At 40.2% G+C, this 18067-nt stretch overlaps 1 protein-coding gene across 1 annotated transcript; it reads left to right on the top strand.

Moving 5' to 3' along the window:
* Positions 1-452: 452 nt before the first annotated feature.
* LOC121380511 (inactive pancreatic lipase-related protein 1-like) lies at positions 453-17370 on the top strand. Its single transcript, XM_041509388.1, has 8 exons — positions 453-800; positions 2763-2991; positions 3373-3492; positions 5400-5513; positions 6675-6905; positions 7618-7732; positions 9837-10019; positions 16933-17370. Exons 1-8 carry the CDS (start codon positions 453-455, stop codon positions 17006-17008), a joined length of 1416 nt encoding a protein of 471 aa, XP_041365322.1. The 3' UTR covers positions 17009-17370.
* The last annotated feature ends 697 nt before the right edge of the window (positions 17371-18067 follow it).

Here is an 18067-nt window from a genome sequence, read left to right on the forward strand (position 1 = left end):
CTGAGTTTGCTCCATTGTAAGATGTGTCCGACTAGTAAAATATTTCTACGATTAAACTTATATATTAAATATATTTTCTTGTTTAAAATATCAGTGTTTGTATATTCAATGTGTTTCTGGTCGTCTTAATATTTCCAAGAAGCCCAAACTGGATTTTGTCTTCAAATAATTTCGTACGTACGAAAAAACAATATGTTTGGAAATAAAATGAAATTTAACCTAGTACACATATTAGAACGATCAGAAACACGTTTAATATACAGCCACTAAAAATTTATGCAGAAAAATATATTTGTTATGTAATTACGATCGTTAAAAAGTCTCTGTCATCTTAAAAAGTGCAGCAAACTCAGGAATGTCCCTTTAAACACCTGCGTTTAAGAAAAACAGGCTTCGTAAATTCGGCCCTCAATCTTCATTCATTGTCGATCCAGTCTCCCAGAAGACTCATCATGAGAGACGTTCTGGTCCTAGCTCTGACCATCATCATCAGCTTCATCATCGACTCATGCCAAGCGGCTGAGCGTTGCTATGGAGATCTGGGCTGTTTCTCCACTCTGCTGGGTCTCCCCGCTCTACCACAGAGTCCCGATCACATCCGAACCAATTATCTTCTGTTCACGAGAGCGTCCAAGACGCATCCGACGCACGTGGTGGCGCGAGACGAAAGCACGTGGCACAGTTCGCTAAGTCAAGGTCATTTTTCTAAAAACAAGGGCACCAAGTTCATAATCCACGGGTTTATCGACAACGGCAATAAACAATGGTTGAAGACAATGAAGGACGAGCTACTTAAAAAGGTTTGCTTATAAAGATTAAGTTATGGGATTACAATGATTGATGGTGATGACCGTGATCATGATAATGGTGTTGGTGGTGATGATGATGATGATTGGTGGTGGTGGTGATGATGATGATGATGATGATGGTGGTGGTGGTAATAATGGCGATGATGATGATGGTGGTGATGATAATGATGATGATGATGATTGTGACGATGGTGATGGTGATGGTGGTGATGATAATGGTGGTGATAATGATGATGATGATGGTGGTGGTGATGATGATGATGAATGTGGTAGTGGTAATAATGGCTATGATGATGATGATGATGGTGGTGGTGATGATGATGATGATGATGGTGGTGGTGGTGGTAATAATGGCGATGATGATGATGGTGGTGATGATAATGATGATGATGATGATTGTGACGATGGTGATGGTGATGGTGGTGATGATAATGGTGGTGATAATGATGATGATAATGGTGGTGGTGATGATGATGATGAATTTCATAATATATGTACGTACAAATTCTTGTGAACGTCAGTATATATTCAGTGTTCGAGATTAAAAATTTTGGCCAGTATCCCAGTTGGATACTAACATTTCAAAATCTGGTATCCCACCTGAGAATTTAATATAATATGGCATCCCGGTGGGATACTGGGTTCTTGAAGTCTGGTATCGAAAATTAAATTCTGGTAAAAAGCCGCGTGCACTCGAGAAAAAAACCGTTACGCAAGCGAGGTCCAATCTATTTTTAGCGGGAATCTTCCTGTGTAAACGCCACAGACGTTGGTATACCACGTGACCGTTATCATTTTAGTTCGGTTTGTTTTCTCGTGCACGGTTCGCGCAATCAACATCCGATTTGTTGTCGTTTGCTTGTTGTTCATTTGTGAGATTTTTCTTCACAGTTCGTGAACATTTTCAGTAACAATAAAGTTCAGACAAGTAAGTGTCTCAATACAAAACGTTAGTTCGTAACGTTTTGTATTGAGACACTTACTTGAAACCAATAATTTTGCTAAGTCTTAGATATCTGGAGAGGGGATACAACCAGGACAGAACAGTTGGAACATGTCCAGGAGAGGTGAAAGGAACGCACCCCATGTCTGTGCGCACTCTGTGAAATTTGTCGTGACGTAGGCATTGTTCTGCTTCGAGCGACATCTACCGGTGACATCAGAATACTAACTTTCAAAATTATTTCAAGCAATTGGGACATGGGGATTCCCATGGTATTTATTGATATAAAACCTGCTTTTTCACTCCATTTGATAAAACGTGATCTAAGTGTGTTACAGGTTTGTAGATTAACAAAATTATAATTTATTTTCGCTGGATGGAACTAGGGCGTGCGGCTTTAAAGTCAAATAATCTTGGATATTTTATGCCTTTGCTATACGTTTTTTACCAGCAACCAAACAAGCTGTGAGTACAAGGCTCATGCACATGCGATCTGAAATATTTAATTCCTGCTTCCTAACCTACTTTTCAACCTGCGACGCCATATCACCGTAAATAAAATGTGTTGAGTGAGTCGTTAAATAAAACATTTCCTTCCTTCCTTTCTTACTTTTCAATACCTATCGCCGTCCCGGATTGCTTTTTTTTATTTTTGAAAAAAAGGTAAAATTTAAGGTACTGGCTCTCAACTTGTTGTGACTAGTATATTTACCACAAACATGTACAAAATATTTAAGAGGCGACACCCCCAATTTAGACGTCAATGAAACGTCAAGGTCAAAGGTCAAACTAAAGAAGTATTCCAGATATTCTGATACAAAAAAAGAAGAATTAAACTACTATTGTGATTGCCAAACCATCAATCGGTCTTTTGTTGTTGTTTGTTTGTGGTTTTTGCATCTTTGAAAGCTTGAGGATCCGGAGAATACTAACTTGGCACCCTTGAATATGTTGTAATACGTCTTGCTTTATTAGTGCACTCTGAAAGATTGCTGTACTTTAAACTGCAGGGCGACTTCAATGTCTTCATAGTGGACTGGGGTCATGGCTCGAAATTCCCCTACTCCCAGGCGACGGCGAACACGTTCCTGGTGGCGGCCGGGCTGAGCAGGTTCCTGCGCCACCTACACGACCACGAGGGACTCAGTCTGGCCAGAGTCCACCTGATCGGCCACAGTCTCGGTGCCCACATCGCTGGAAACTGTGGCGCCAAAACTCATGGGCTGGGACGCATTTCTGGTGAGATACCACAGACGTATAGATCTGACGATAGGTGGGTGGGTGGATTGATGAGTGAGTGAAGGGGTGGAAAGGTGGATGGATGATTGGATGTATGAATCAATAAGATAATAATGTGTTGTTACAAACACACACGCACATACACACAACAGAGCGAGAGAGAGAGAGAGAGAGAGAGAGAGAGAGAGAGAGAGAGAGAGAGAGAGAGAGAGAGAGAGAGAGAGAGAGAGAGAGAGAGAGAGAGAGAAATAGAGAGAGACACTCGCACACACGCACATAGAAATACACACGCACAGAAATACAAACACACATACACTACAGACTACACTGCACTAGATTCCGATGTACACACAATTAATTTTCTTTCTTCGTTTTTCCCAGGTCTGGACCCGGCCGAGCCGAATTTCATCGTCTGGGGCTCGGACAAGCGTCTCGACAAAAGTGACGCCACATTTGTTGATGTCATTCACTCTGACGGGGAACCCTTTCTCGGGTTGAAAGGTACGGCTCCAGAGATGACTTTATTTCGTAACTGAAGGTATAGGGGAAACAAATTTGTTTTGTTTAACGACAGACACATACATACACACACACACACACACACACACACACAGAGAGAGAGAGAGAGAGAGAGAGAGAGACGGAGAGAGAGAGAGAGAGAGAGAGAGAGAGAGAGAGAGAGAGGAGAGAGAGAGAGAGAGAGAGAGAGAGAGAGAGAGAGACATACATACATACATACATACATATATATATATCTCTTTTATATATATATATATAGATATATATATAAAATTAAATTTTCTTTGCGTCTATACACTTTACGGCAATCTGATTGGTCCAGAGGTGCTTACTTTTTTCCCCGTTCATATCTCGATGAACTTAAAAAAATTAGGTCACGCCTACTTGCATGAACCACAATATAATTGCGGTCATATACATACCATACATACATGCATACATTACATTCATACATAGATATATATATATATGTATATGTATATATGTGTGTGTGTGTGTGTGTGTGTGTGTGTGTATGTGTGTGTGTGTGTGTGTGTGTGTGTGTGCACCTTCCTACGCCCGTGTTATTCATCAACTATAGAATGTCAAACATTTCGTAATTTTGACATTTAGGTCTCAGCTAAAAAATTAATAATTAATAGCAAGGGATCTTTTATATGTATCACCCGACAGACATGATAGTACATACCACGGCCTTTGCTATACCAGTGTGGTGCACTTGCTGGAACGAAAAATAGCCAAATGGGCAAAATATATCTGTGATATTAAAACATTTCATATTAAGAACCAGTCTTATCTTTCCTAGATTTAAAGGGGCAATATCAGTTGCATAATGCCTTTAAAAAATATTCATTAACATTTCTTGTAAAGTGTGTATGCCGCCAAATCATATCCTACAGACAACAATAGTAACATATGTGGTTAAAGCTCCTGCATGCAACGTATCAATCGACATAAACACCGCGGGTATAAATAATACCACCCTGCACCCTTAAAGTCAATCAGAAGAAAATGTGTGTTATGCTGCTCGTTTGAGATGTAACTGGTATAATTATTTTCACGACACCGCTAGAGCACAAGGATCTTTTATATGCATCATCCAATAGACAGGGTAGCACATATCACGACTGTTGATATACAACTCGTCGTGCACTGGCTGGAACGAAAAATAACCCAAATGGGAAAAATAAATATGTCGTATTAAAATATCTTTCCTATATTTAAAGTGGCAATCTCAGTTGCATAATGCCTTTAAAAATATTCATTAACATTTCTTGTAAAGTGTGTATGCCACCAAATCATATCATATAGACAACAATAGTAACATATGTGGTTACAGCTCCTGCGTGCAGTCGACATATACACCAACGATATTAATGCATGTGCTACCACATCTCACCGTTAAAGTGAATCATAGAAAATTGGGGGTCAAGCTGCTCATTTAAGAATAGAACGGGTAGCGTCTATGACTACCCTAGTTTCGCACAAAAATGTCATGCTATTTTTAGTGGACCCAGCACGTGTTTCAAGCACAATGGTAGTTAGTACTCTGACACTAGTTCAAATTAAATTACAGGACGTTACTGGGCTGATAAACCAACATTCGATCACAATAAACACTGTAACATTTATCATCAATGACAGGACTTGTGGTAGTAATTTCTGTCTCAAAAGTTAGGTGCATCTCGAACACAGATCCAGCCGGATGTCATTTTGATTTAGTACTATTCAAAATGTAAACATTATACCTTAAATTAGATGCCCCCAAAAAGCTGCATCCAATTTGTAAACTTGTGCCAATCCTTTTGTTCTATATGCAATTAATAAAGCCCAGAATTTATATTGTCAATACTTGTGGAGAAATGAGGAACAGTCTATTTTTGTTGTAGGGTACGGTTTGATAACACCTCTTGGCGATGTCGACTTCTACCCTAATGGCGGAGTGGACCAGCCTGGATGTACCGACACCATTGGTGGGGTTCTCATTGGAATTCTTGAACCAGGTATTGTTTTTGTTCTGTTTTGTTTGTTTTTGTTATTGTTTTTGATAGTTCATTATAGAATAGTCAAGCCATCGGAGGTAGGTACAGGGTTCGCAGCCCGGTACCGGCTCCCACTCAGAGCGAGTTTTGACGACTCAGTGGGTAGGTGTAAGACCATTACACCACCCTCTTCTCTCTCACTAACCACTAAGAACTAACTCACCGTCCTGGACCAACAGCCCGGATAGCTGAGGTGTGTGTGTTCAGGACATCGTGCTTGAACCGTAATTGGATATAAACGGGAAAATAAGTTAAAGAAGAAGACGAGCGAGAATAGTCAGGGATCTATTCAGGCATTCAAAAACATGTTGAGTGTGTCGCTAATAATAATAATAATAATAATAATAATAATAATAAACGTTTTTCATTTTTTTCAAGTTAAGTACAAATTTATCATGCAATCATATATAGTGACAAGATATGACTAGATAAGCCGGACGAAGGAGCCGACGTATGGTCGACATCTGCATCCATGACAGGCGTGCGCTACAACAGCTTGCTCTGAATGTGCGCGTTAAGCCCTAAGGCCTGGCCTGACCTGACCTGACCTGGCTTAACCTGACCTGACCTGACTAGATAAATTTCTATATTTTTGGTCACACCAAATGTATTGTTTATTATGACCAGTAAACGAATTGTGAATTGTTCAGTTATTTACTGTATTTTCAGTTAATGGTTTTGATTCTTTAAAAACGTTTTGAAGGCAAGTTGTATTTTAAAAATTAAAAATACATTGTTACTATTATTTAACAACGCACCCAACACATTTTGTTTACGGTTATATTGCGTCAGACATATGGTTATGCATCACACAGTAACCGAGAGAGGAAACCCGCTGTCACCACTTCATGGGCTACTCTTTTCGATTAGCAGCAAGAGATCTTTTATATGCACCATCCCACAGACAGGGTAGTACATACCACGGCCTTTGATATACCAATCGTGTTGATATACCAACGAGAAATAGCCCAATAGGTCCACCGACGGGAATCGATCCCACACCGACCGCGCATCGAGTGAGCGCTTTACCACTGGGCTACATCCCGCCCCTCTTAAGACAGTAACCGGTTAGTCCATATATAACTCTTCTCTTTTTCTTCTTATTCTACTTCTTTGTTTCAGGAAAGGGTCGATCGATCTCCTGTAGTCACGGGAGGTCGCACGATCTCTTCACGGAGTCGATAAACTCCCGCTGCTCGTTCAAGGCACACCGCTGTTCAAACTGGGCCAGTTACGAGGCGGGCACTTGTCACGGGTGTCCAGGGGGGTGTCCACACATGGGCTACGACGCGGCCCTGTCCGGGGCCAGGGGATCGTACTATCTGAGCACGACGCAAGAATCACCGTTTTGTGGTAAGCAAGACTGCATATATGCGTTTTTTGTCATAGCTACATTATTTTACTGGCGTAGTCGGGATTTTAGGGTGGGGGGGGGGGGGGGGGGGGGGGGGGGGGGGCCCACACTGTGTGTGTGTTGGTGTGTATATGTGTGTTGGTGTGTGTGTGTGCGCGCGCGTTTGACGAAACCTCTAGATCACATAGTTTGTTTTGTTTAACGACACCACTAGAGCACATTGACTTTTTTATATTAATCATCTGTTATTGGATGTCAAACATATGGTCATTTTGACAGTCATAGAGAGGAAACCCGCTACAGTTTTCAACTAGTAGCAAAGGATCATTTATTTGCACCATCCCATAGACAGGATAGCACATACCACGGCCTTTGATATACCAGTCGTGGTGCACTGGCAGGAACGAGAAATAGCCCAATGGGCCTACCAACGGGGGATCGATCCCAAACCGACCGAGCATCAAGCGAGTGTTTTACTACTGGGCTACGCCCCGCCCCTAGATCACATAGATTCTATGTCATAGAGTATGGCAGATATTCCACGGACAGTGTTTCATGTTGCACCTCCCGTCCCGGAATTGGCCACTGGCGAAGTCACAGGTTAAGTCCGGGATGGGTGTGCCTCAACATTCAGTGTATATGGGCACGTTAAGGGAGTTTCCACCCCATCCCATTTCATTTTGTGTAATCGAAATGCCTTTGGCGTTGCAGGTCACGAGTATTTCGTAGAAATAGATTTATCTGCCCGTGAAGAATTGACGACCGGCCGCATATACGTCACGTTACTTGGGTCATCTGGCCACAGCCACACGTTGGAATTTTCAAGGTAAGACCAAACGCGTGTGCACAGAGAGAGAGAGAGAGAGAGAGAGAGAGAGAGAGAGAGAGAGAGAGAGAGAGAGAGAGAGAGAGAGAGAGAGAGAGAGAGAGAGAGAGAGAGAGAGAGAGAGAGACAGACACACAGACACACACAGACAGACACAAAGACAGACACACACACACACACACACACACACACACACACATATATATAGCTGGCAAGCGCTTGCTGGTCGGGTTTGGAGATTAACATTAAACGAAAAAAACCCCACCCAACACATCGTCAACAAATTGAATATTTCGCTAGCCACAATTTTGCTCATAAATTAAATTATTATTATTTTTAAAAATTATTTTGTTATTATTATTATTATTATTATTTGTTATTATTATTATATTTTAATAAACATTTATTGTTCCAGATTATATAGCAATGTCGTGGTTGGAAGCCCTGAACCATAGCTTAACAAACATATCTATGGTCTAAGCAACAACAAAAGACTTAAAATAATAACAAAACTACCAGAAACCGATTCACACTCATGTTCAACACGTCTATTCGCATACATAGTGTCAGGATATACAAGCAGAACACACCGACCTACACGAACGAGAGTCAGGATATACAAGCAGAACACACCGACCTACACGAACGAGGGTCAGGATATACAAGCAGAGCACACCGACCTACACGAACGAAGGTTAGGATATACAAGCAGAACACACCGACCTACACGATCGAGGGTCAGGATATACAAGCAGAACACACCGACTTACACGAACGAGGGTCAGGATATACAAGCAGAACACACCGACTTACACGAACGAGGGTCAGGATATACAAGCAGAACACACCGACCTACACGAACGAGGGTCAGGATATACAAGCAGAACACACCGACCTACACGAACGAGGGTTAGGATATACAAGCAGAACACACCGACTTACACGAACGAGGGTCAGGATATACAAGCAGAGCACACCGACCTACACGAACGAGGGTCAGGATATACAAGCAGAGCACACCGACTTACACGAACGAGGGTCAGGATATACAAGCAGAACACACCGACTTACACGAACGAGAGTCAGGATATACCATCAGAACACACCGACTTACACGAACGAGGGTCAGGATATACAAGCAGAACACACCGACTTACACGAACGAGAGTCAGGATATACAAGCAGAACACACCGACTTACACGAACGAGAGTCAGGATATACCATCAGAACACACCGACTTACACGAACGAGGGTCAGGATATACAAGCAGAACACACCGACCTACACGAACGAGGGTCAGGATATACAAGCAGAGCACACCGACTTACACGAACGAGGGTCAGGATATACAAGCAGAACACACCGACTTACACGAACGAGAGTCAGGATATACCATCAGAACACACCGACTTACACGAACGAGGGTCAGGATATACAAGCAGAACACACCGACTTACACGAACGAGAGTCAGGATATATCATCAGAACACACCGACTTACACGAACGAGGGTCAGGATATACAAGCAGAACACACCGACTTACACGAACGAGAGTCAGGATATACCATCAGAACACACCGACTTACACGAACGAGGGTCAGGATATACAAGCAGAACACACCGACTTACACGAACGAGAGTCAGGATATACCATCAGAACACACCGACTTACACGAACGAGGGTCAGGATATACAAGCAGAGCACACCGACCTACACGAACGAGAGTCAGGATATACAAGCAGAGCACACTGACTTACACGAACGCACAGAGTGAAACAAATTATTGAGACAGTTGGAGATGGACAGTGATCTATAATACAAATCTATTTTATGATGATCCGGCAATCGAGAAAATACCGAAGAAGAGGGAAGAGAATCAGAATGAATGAATGAATGAATGAATGAATGAATGAATGAATGAGTAAATATTTAACGACACTCCAGTACGAAAAAGACATCGGCTATTGGGTGTCAAACTATAGTAAATGAGAATCTGAAGGAAGGAGATTTTAAAGAAGAACAACAACAACACAGGATGGAGGTCAATGGCATAAGAAGAAAAAAGAAGTTGTTTATTTATTTATTTATTTATTTACTTTTAGGGATACCCGACAGTATCATGCACAGGACCATGAAAAGCACGTGATCGCTGTTCACCACCATATCGGCAGCGTGTCAAGTGTCAAGGTCATGTACAAAAGGAAGTTCGGCATCTTCTCTCCTGGGAAAGCCAATGAGATTGTAGTTGAGCGGGTTTACGTTCAGGATATCTACTCGTCTCACAAGTAAGTAGAACTTAAAGGTAGTACTAAACCAAATTACATCCGGCTGGGTCAAAGTTCAAGGTGCACCGAGCATTTGATAAAACACTTAATACTGCAAATCTTGTCATTGGTGATAAATGAGTCTGTGTATGTTGTAAAATTTAGTTTCATCTGGGCAATAAATGTATGCAACTCTATTTCGTGTGTTAAATAGCCTTGTGCTTGAAACATGTATGGGATACCTGCAAAATTAAGTACTATACATTTGGGCAAAACTAGGGCTGTTATAAAAAAAACATTCGGTTATATCGAAAATGAGCCACAAAAGGTTCCACTTTCTTCAGTTAATAACTTGAGGGAGGTATTGTCGTACAGGGCCCTATTTTACAAAACATCGTAAGCCGTTTTGCACGTAAACGTAAATCTACGACTAAACCACAATTCTTGTTACTATTATAGTACAACAGATATAGTTCATTTTCTTTTGTCCTTAAAATGCTCCATTTTCCGTAACGATGTAATTTTCTTCGTGAAATAGATGCCGAACACTTGTAAACGTATGCCCGGAATAACTGCTAGTCGCAGATGCAAATTACGATGTTTTGTGAAACTACCCCCTGATGCTTATGGAAATATTGTGTATAGTGTTTTTAGCAACATACGTTAACATTGTCGCTTATGGGATTTTATTTGGCATAGTGCAACCTATGCTTCTGTCCAGGGGCGCGTAACACAAATCACTCGTAACACTTACGTTAGACGTACGCCACACATTATGTATGGTGTACGTCTGACGTAAGTGTTACGAGTGCTTTATGTTATCGGGCCCAGTCCTCCGATCTGCGCATGACACCTCGAATGTGCAGTAGTGATGACGTCATCGACTGAAATACGTGACAAATTTGTGGTTGTTCTTTACAAGATACATTTTGTTTATGTATCACCAAATACATTGAAAAAAATATTGATAGTAAAATTACAAATATAATAGATTTGACTAAAAACCTATTTTATTGCACGGAAAACAGGTGGATTTAATGCTAGTATAAGACTACCAACAATGTCAGCAGAAAGTTGGCCAACTCGACGGTTGCGTTGTAATTTCCCGACTTACGACGGGTGCACTCAAGATTAACAATCAATGTGCTATACGACGAGAATCGAGTTGTAAGAGCGCTCAGACTAGCAACTGGACAGTCGTAGAAGTCGTGACAAGCAGAAAGTTGGCCAACTGTCTGCTGGCAGTTGGTAGTCTGAGCCTAGCAGAATGGGTAATACGTCGAGAATCGAGTTGTAAGAGCGCTCAGACTAGCAACTGGACAGTCGTAGAAGTCGTGACAAGCAGAAAGTTGGCCAACTGTCTGCTGGCAGTTGGTAGTCTGAGCCTAGCAGAATGGGTTATACGACGAGAATCGAGTTGTAAGAGCGCTCAGATCAGCAACTGGACAGTCGTAGAAGTCGTGACAAGCAGAAAGTTGGCCAACTGTCTGCTGGCAGTTGGAAGTCTGAGCCTAGCAGAATGGGTTATACGACGAGAATCGAGTTGTAAGAGCGCTCAGACTAGCAACTGGACAGTCGAAGAAGTCGTGACAAGCAGAAAGTTGGCCAACTCTCTGCTGGTGGTTGGTAGTCTGAGACCAGCATAATATAAAATGTAATTAAACAGCATTTGTGTCTATATGAGCCTTATTACACACACACACACACACACACACACACACACACAACACACACACACACACACACACACACACACACACACACACCCCGCTGAAGCAAATGGTCCGCTTTCAGAACTAAAACATACAGGTTTATATATATGGAGTTTCTGGTAGTGCAAAAACAAAATAGAAAAGGGCCACTTGGTTCATATTCGACCCCCCCCCCCCCCCACCACCACCACCACCACCACCACCACAGGTCCAGCTCACGCTACGCCCCTGTTTAAGTACGCATCAGGTCAATACTTCCCTTTTTCGAGTTGCTTCCCTCTATTTAGCAATTTTAAAATGGCGGGAAAATGTTGTAGGTTGTCGTTGGAAGATTTATTTTGTTAATAATGACACAAGTACTTCAATCGAGATTTAGTGAGTACGGTAGGTTATACATTTTTGGTTTGTTGGTCCATTTGTTGCACTTTTTCGGTTGGTGCCAAACGTTTTGAATACAAGCTATATATAGGGTAATGTAACAATTTTCGAACGTAGAAAGAACCACACGTTCTACGACCGTTCAGACTAATATATTATCAATTTATTGTTAAAATGTTGCTTTTAGGCCATGGACCGTATGTGTATCCCGTCTCTTTGGCTTTAAAAAAATATGTTATTTTATCATTTCATTTTATTATTAGTATTATTTTTTATTATTATATATATATATTTTTTTTTTTTTCTCTCTCTTTAGAATGATATAAATGACAAATTACAAAGTATAACAATATATTTAAAAATATATAAATATTTTAATTTACGAGGGTCGGTCTTTTTCTTCCAAAAGTATTATATACACAGACATTTGAAACGTGAGACTGGAAAGGGCTGAGTGGGTTTGGAGGCAAGGGGCATTCCCTCTGACATTTCTCTCTCCATTATATTACGTCGCGTGAGAGCTAAAAGGTCGTAAGTGGCAGATACGACCTAAAACGTCTTTTTTGCATATTCGGAATCGCCATCCCCGATTACATATTGTCACAAAAAATCGTAGCTGTGTCTCTAATAGCATCGCTTATACAGGATTTAAATGGTCGTAAGTGAATCACAGATACCAATTTGCACGAAAATAGACGTAACTGACACATACGACTTTCCTCCGATTTGCTTGCTGTCCATTATGTGAACACGACTGGTCGTGTGTGGTAAATAAACCTTTTTTAAATACAGTTCGTTATATAATTATGTTTGACATAGGTCGTATGTGCCAACTACGACACATATGTATTCTTTGTTGTCGGTCTGTGATAGAAATTACAAATGCGAAGTACAATAGAGCATACATTATGTCAATATTTTTATGTGCTTGAATCCTAAAAAATAATATGACTTTTGTCGTGAGAGTCCGGTCTATTTAAGAAAAACATTTGGTACTGCATGCAACGAACCATTTAGCAACAGACAAGAATGGTGTCTATATATATAAATAGAAATTGCAGTAACATTAATGTTTGTATGGTTTGCTATATTATGTGCACAATAATTATAATAATAAACATGTTTTGGTGAATTTTCTTGAAAAACAAATATCTATTTTGAAATGTTTTTAATTGAAGCAAAGTGTCCAACATGTAATTTGTATCTGTAGATATAATTTTAATTCATAATAATGGTGTATGTGGCCTATACGACCAAAGTGCAAGCATAATCACACTGATTTTGGATGTACATGTATTTAATTATATGTTACGGTGATCAAATTCCGCCTTTCAGCTGCCTTTGAATATCTACAGGATTGCCCTAATGTAGGCATCATGGATTAACAATATTGCAGATACAAACGACATTGTAAGTTATGCAGGACAAAGTCCAGTAACAAAAGCCAGTGTAATCAGACGTAAGGTTAAAAGGTGAATAAAGTGAATGTGGCATCAACATAAACGATAGCAAGATTTATGAACTTTGATTAACTAGACAGTTAACAAATATTTGCAACAGAATATCCCTGTCCTGAGTCAGACACCCGAACCTTTCGGAGGCCGGACTCGGGATAGGCGTGTTCGAAACCCTAGTGGCATATGGACTATGGACACGTTAAACCAGTTACTAAGCTAAGCTAAGCAACAGAATGTTGAACGTTAACACGGCATTGCCACAACACACACACCAAAACATTACCATAACATAGCAGGCACAACAGAAGCTGAACATAATATAGCACACACAACATAAGCTGAACATGACATAGCACACACAACTGGACATGAACATAACATAGCTCACACAACAGAACCTGAACATGATATATAGCATACACAACAGAACTTGGCACATCAATGATAACAGAAGAAGAAATGTTTTATTTAACGACGCACTCAACACATTTTATTTACGGTTATATGGCGTCAGACATATGGTTAAAGATCACACAGATGTTCAGAGAGGAAACCCGCTGTCGCCACTTCGTGAGCTACTCTTTTCGATTAGCAGCAAAAGATATTTTATATGCACCATCTCACAGACAGGGTAGTACATACCACGGCTTTTGATATACCAGTCGTGGTGCACTGGCTTCAATGACAAAAATACCTGAACATAACATAGCAAAAAGCTGAACATGAGAAAATAATCACCATAGAAAATGAACGTGACACTTGTGACAGTTTATTTGTGTGTTTTGTTTAACAACACCACTAGTGTACATTGATTAATTAATCATCGGCTATTGGATGTTAAACATTTGGTAATTATGACTGCAGCAAGGTATATTTTAAATACACTTTCCCACATAACACGGCCTTTATCCAGTCACTTGCGACAGAACCTGAACATGACATAGCCCTCACAACAGAACCTGAACATAATGGAGAATTCACAACAAAACCTGAACATGACGTGGCACACACAACAGAATCTGAACGTGACATAGTACACACAACAGAACTTGAAGAAGAACATGACAGAACACACATACAACATACCATGATCATGACATAGCACACACAAGAGAACTCGGTAACATGGTATATCACTCACAACAGACGCAGAAAATAATTTAGCACACACAACAGAAACCGGAGGATTGATCACTTAACAATCAACAAAACACGTAGAGAACACTGCACATAACATAGTCTGTATATATCACTGAACAAACATCATACGTAACCTGGAGAGATCTCTGAACACAGTAGAACCTGAAGAGATCACTGAACACACAACAGAACCTGGAAAGATCATTGGACTCACAACAGAACCTGGAGAGATCACCGAACACACATTAGAACCTGGAGAGATCATTGAACACACAACAGAACCTGGAGAGATCACTGAACACACATCATAACCTGGAGAGATCACCGAACACACAATAGAACCTGGAGAGATCATTGAACACACAACAGAACCTGGAGAGATCACTGAACACACATCATAACCTGGAGAGATCACCGAACACACAATAGAACCTGGAGAGATCACTGGATACACAACAGAACCTGGAGAGATCACTTAACACACAATAGAACTTGGAGAGATTACCAGACACACAACGGAAACTGGAGAGATCACTGAACACACAATATACGCTGGACAGATCACTGGACACACAACAGAACCCGGAGAGAACACCAAATACACAATAAAACCAGAAGTGTGCACTGAACACACAACAGAACCCGAAGAGTACACCCAACACAAAACAGAACTTGGGGAGATCACTGGACACACAACAGAACCTGGAGAGATCATTGCACAAATAACAGAACCCGGAGAGATCACCAAATACACAACAAAACCAGGAGTGTGCACTGAACACACAGCAGGACCCGGAAAGTACACCCAACGCACAGCAGAAGCTGTAGGGTTTACTGTTCACTCAATATAACCTGGAGAGAATCCTGCATACTCAACAGGTGAACATGGATTTGATATTCAGTACAAACCCTCATTGGAAACGTAAACCCTATATCCTTTGAATGAGCTTCAGTTGAACCCGGTGTATCCCAAACCAATAAGCTGCTAAACATAGTTTATTCATTAAAGGATACCAGTTTCAGTTTGCTTAACTATTCTGGTTTGTCTGTTGCACTAGTTGATAAACCAGGTAGTCTTGAAACTAGTGAAGTACACCCTGAGGCAGCAGACCCAGGAACTATCTGCAAAAGGACTCCCATGATGCAAAGAACACGGAAAGAACACTGCACACAACATGACATCAGCTTTTCTGATGACTCATCAGAAACGAATACTTGCCTAGAAAAAGAGGTTTTGTATGGACAAGTCGTCTGATTCTGATGCACCATCATCAAACAACGAACATGGATCACTACCATCACAGTCTTTCTGCCAGATAGAAATATTTATATGTGGGTATGGCTCTATGGAATTGAATGCAACCACAGTCAACAGAGGTGTGGGTGGGATGGGGGGGGGGGGGTCCTCCCTCAGAGAGAAAATGGGTTAAGTTTTGGGTTAGGATTAAGAGTAATTAATTTTGTCAAAAAGTTAACTTAAAAACATTCTTCAAAAATATTTGGGTATGGCACCATACCCATTTTACCCTCTGGCAGAATCCCTGCACCAGATAAGGTCACACAAAATCAGGAGTGGGTCAAAGAAAACAAGGATTTCACGAGTCAGAGTAGTTTTTTTCACATTATTATTTTTCTCAATTGGTGATTTTATTTATCGTATTATTATTAACAAAAGTAAAATAACTTTTTGTACGTAATATTTTGTTTAAGCGGTGATTTTATTAATACGTACTTCTACTTGTATTACTTTTTGAATGTTTGCTTCTAAATATTTTCTATTTACAAGCTTTCTCTTTTTTAAAAATAAATATATGATTTGCAAAACTGAAATGTTTTAGAAGTGATGGTTCTTTCAGAATAAATATTTAACTTTACTTGATATACTGTTGGTCGTATATGACGCATTTAATTTAATCATGAATAATTGTCGTAACTACAACTATTTAAGCAAATAACTAAAACACCTAATATGCTATAAATACTGCAAATATACAAAGAAATCGTAAATATGTTCAGCTTTCATTGTCATTAAAACAAATTCGACATCTTAACTACTGATCAAGAAAAACAGTTTTCCTTCATTATCTCGGCTTTTAAAAAATGAATTTTGATGTACTTACGTCCTTCTGGCTCTCACGCGACGATTAATATATGTCCCTGCCACCCCCCCCCTCCCCACCCCCCCCCCCCACCCCAACCCCCTGCTATCATTTGCCCACGCCTTTCTACTCTATTTTATTCTTTCAGAATCAAGTTTTGCGGTCACAATGCTCATGTGAGTGATAAACAAGTTATTACTCTGACGTCACACACTGGCTGCTAAGATAACCGGTGTGACATGCGCATGGTCAGCTATTCTGTTATTTCGGAGACGGTCTTATAGTGTTAAAACGGGTATACGGGCTGGAGATGGCAAGAAACATTTGTTTTTGTTCTTGTGGGTTTTTTTTAAAATTTTACCTCAAATTCCTTTTCTGGAACATTGTCAGAAAAGCACACAATACAAAATGTTGCCATGTCATGTAACTAATGTAATACAATTTGAACTAATCAATATTCATGGTCAAACTATGGTGTTGCCAAAATGCATGCAGTGTATTCTAATATACACTTATTATTCAGGTATATATAAATATATAATATACACATGTCAGGTTTTTGGCTTTGAATAAACCTAGAAACGTGCTTTGTTGTTATTTTTGTGGTGCTTGCTATTGTTTTCTTATCGGGTTAAAGGAACATTCCTGAGTTTGCTGCCTTTTAAGTTGTTTCCGACTAATAAAATATTTCTTCGATTAAACTTACATATTAAATATATTTTCTTGTTTAGAATATCAGTGTCTGTATGTTCAATGTCTTTCTGGTTGTCTTAATATGTGTAAGAAGCCCAAACTGGGTTTTGTCTTCAACTAATTTCGTACGTACGAAAAAAAAAATTATTTTAGGAAATAAAATTAAATTTAACCTAATACAGATATTAGAACTATCAGAAACACGTTTAATATACAGCCACTAATATTTTATGTAGAAAAATATATTTGATATGTAATTACAATCGTTAAAAAGTCTCTGTTAGTCGATCACATCCTAAAAATTGCAGTAAACTCAGGAATGTCCCTTTAATAGTTAACGGGGGGGGGGGGGGGGGGGGGGGGGGGGGGGGGGGAAGAGTTAGCTCAATCGGTTGAGCGCTCTCCTGAGGTGTTTGCTTCGCAGGATCGAACCACCTTATTCAACTGATTTTTTTCTCTCGTTACAACCAGTGCACCACAACTGGTCAAAGGCCATGGTATGTTATTTCTTTGGGACATTGCATATAAAACATCCCTTGCTGCTAATGGAAAGATGTAGCGGGTTTCCTCTGATGACTACGTGTCAGAAT

This window comes from Gigantopelta aegis, chromosome 1 (assembly GCF_016097555.1).
Source record: "Gigantopelta aegis isolate Gae_Host chromosome 1, Gae_host_genome, whole genome shotgun sequence".
Lineage (NCBI taxonomy): Eukaryota > Metazoa > Mollusca > Gastropoda > Neomphalida > Peltospiridae > Gigantopelta > Gigantopelta aegis.

Coding starts and splice junctions, on each gene's coding strand:
- LOC121380511 (XM_041509388.1), top strand. CDS start 453: ATGAGAGACGTTCTGGTCCTAGCTCTGACCATCATCATCAGCTTCATC. Junction 801..2,762: donor AGGACGAGCTACTTAAAAAG/GTTTGCTTATAA, acceptor TTTAAACTGCAG/GGCGACTTCAATGTCTTCAT. Junction 6,906..7,617: donor GCAAGAATCACCGTTTTGTG/GTAAGCAAGACT, acceptor TTGGCGTTGCAG/GTCACGAGTATTTCGTAGAA.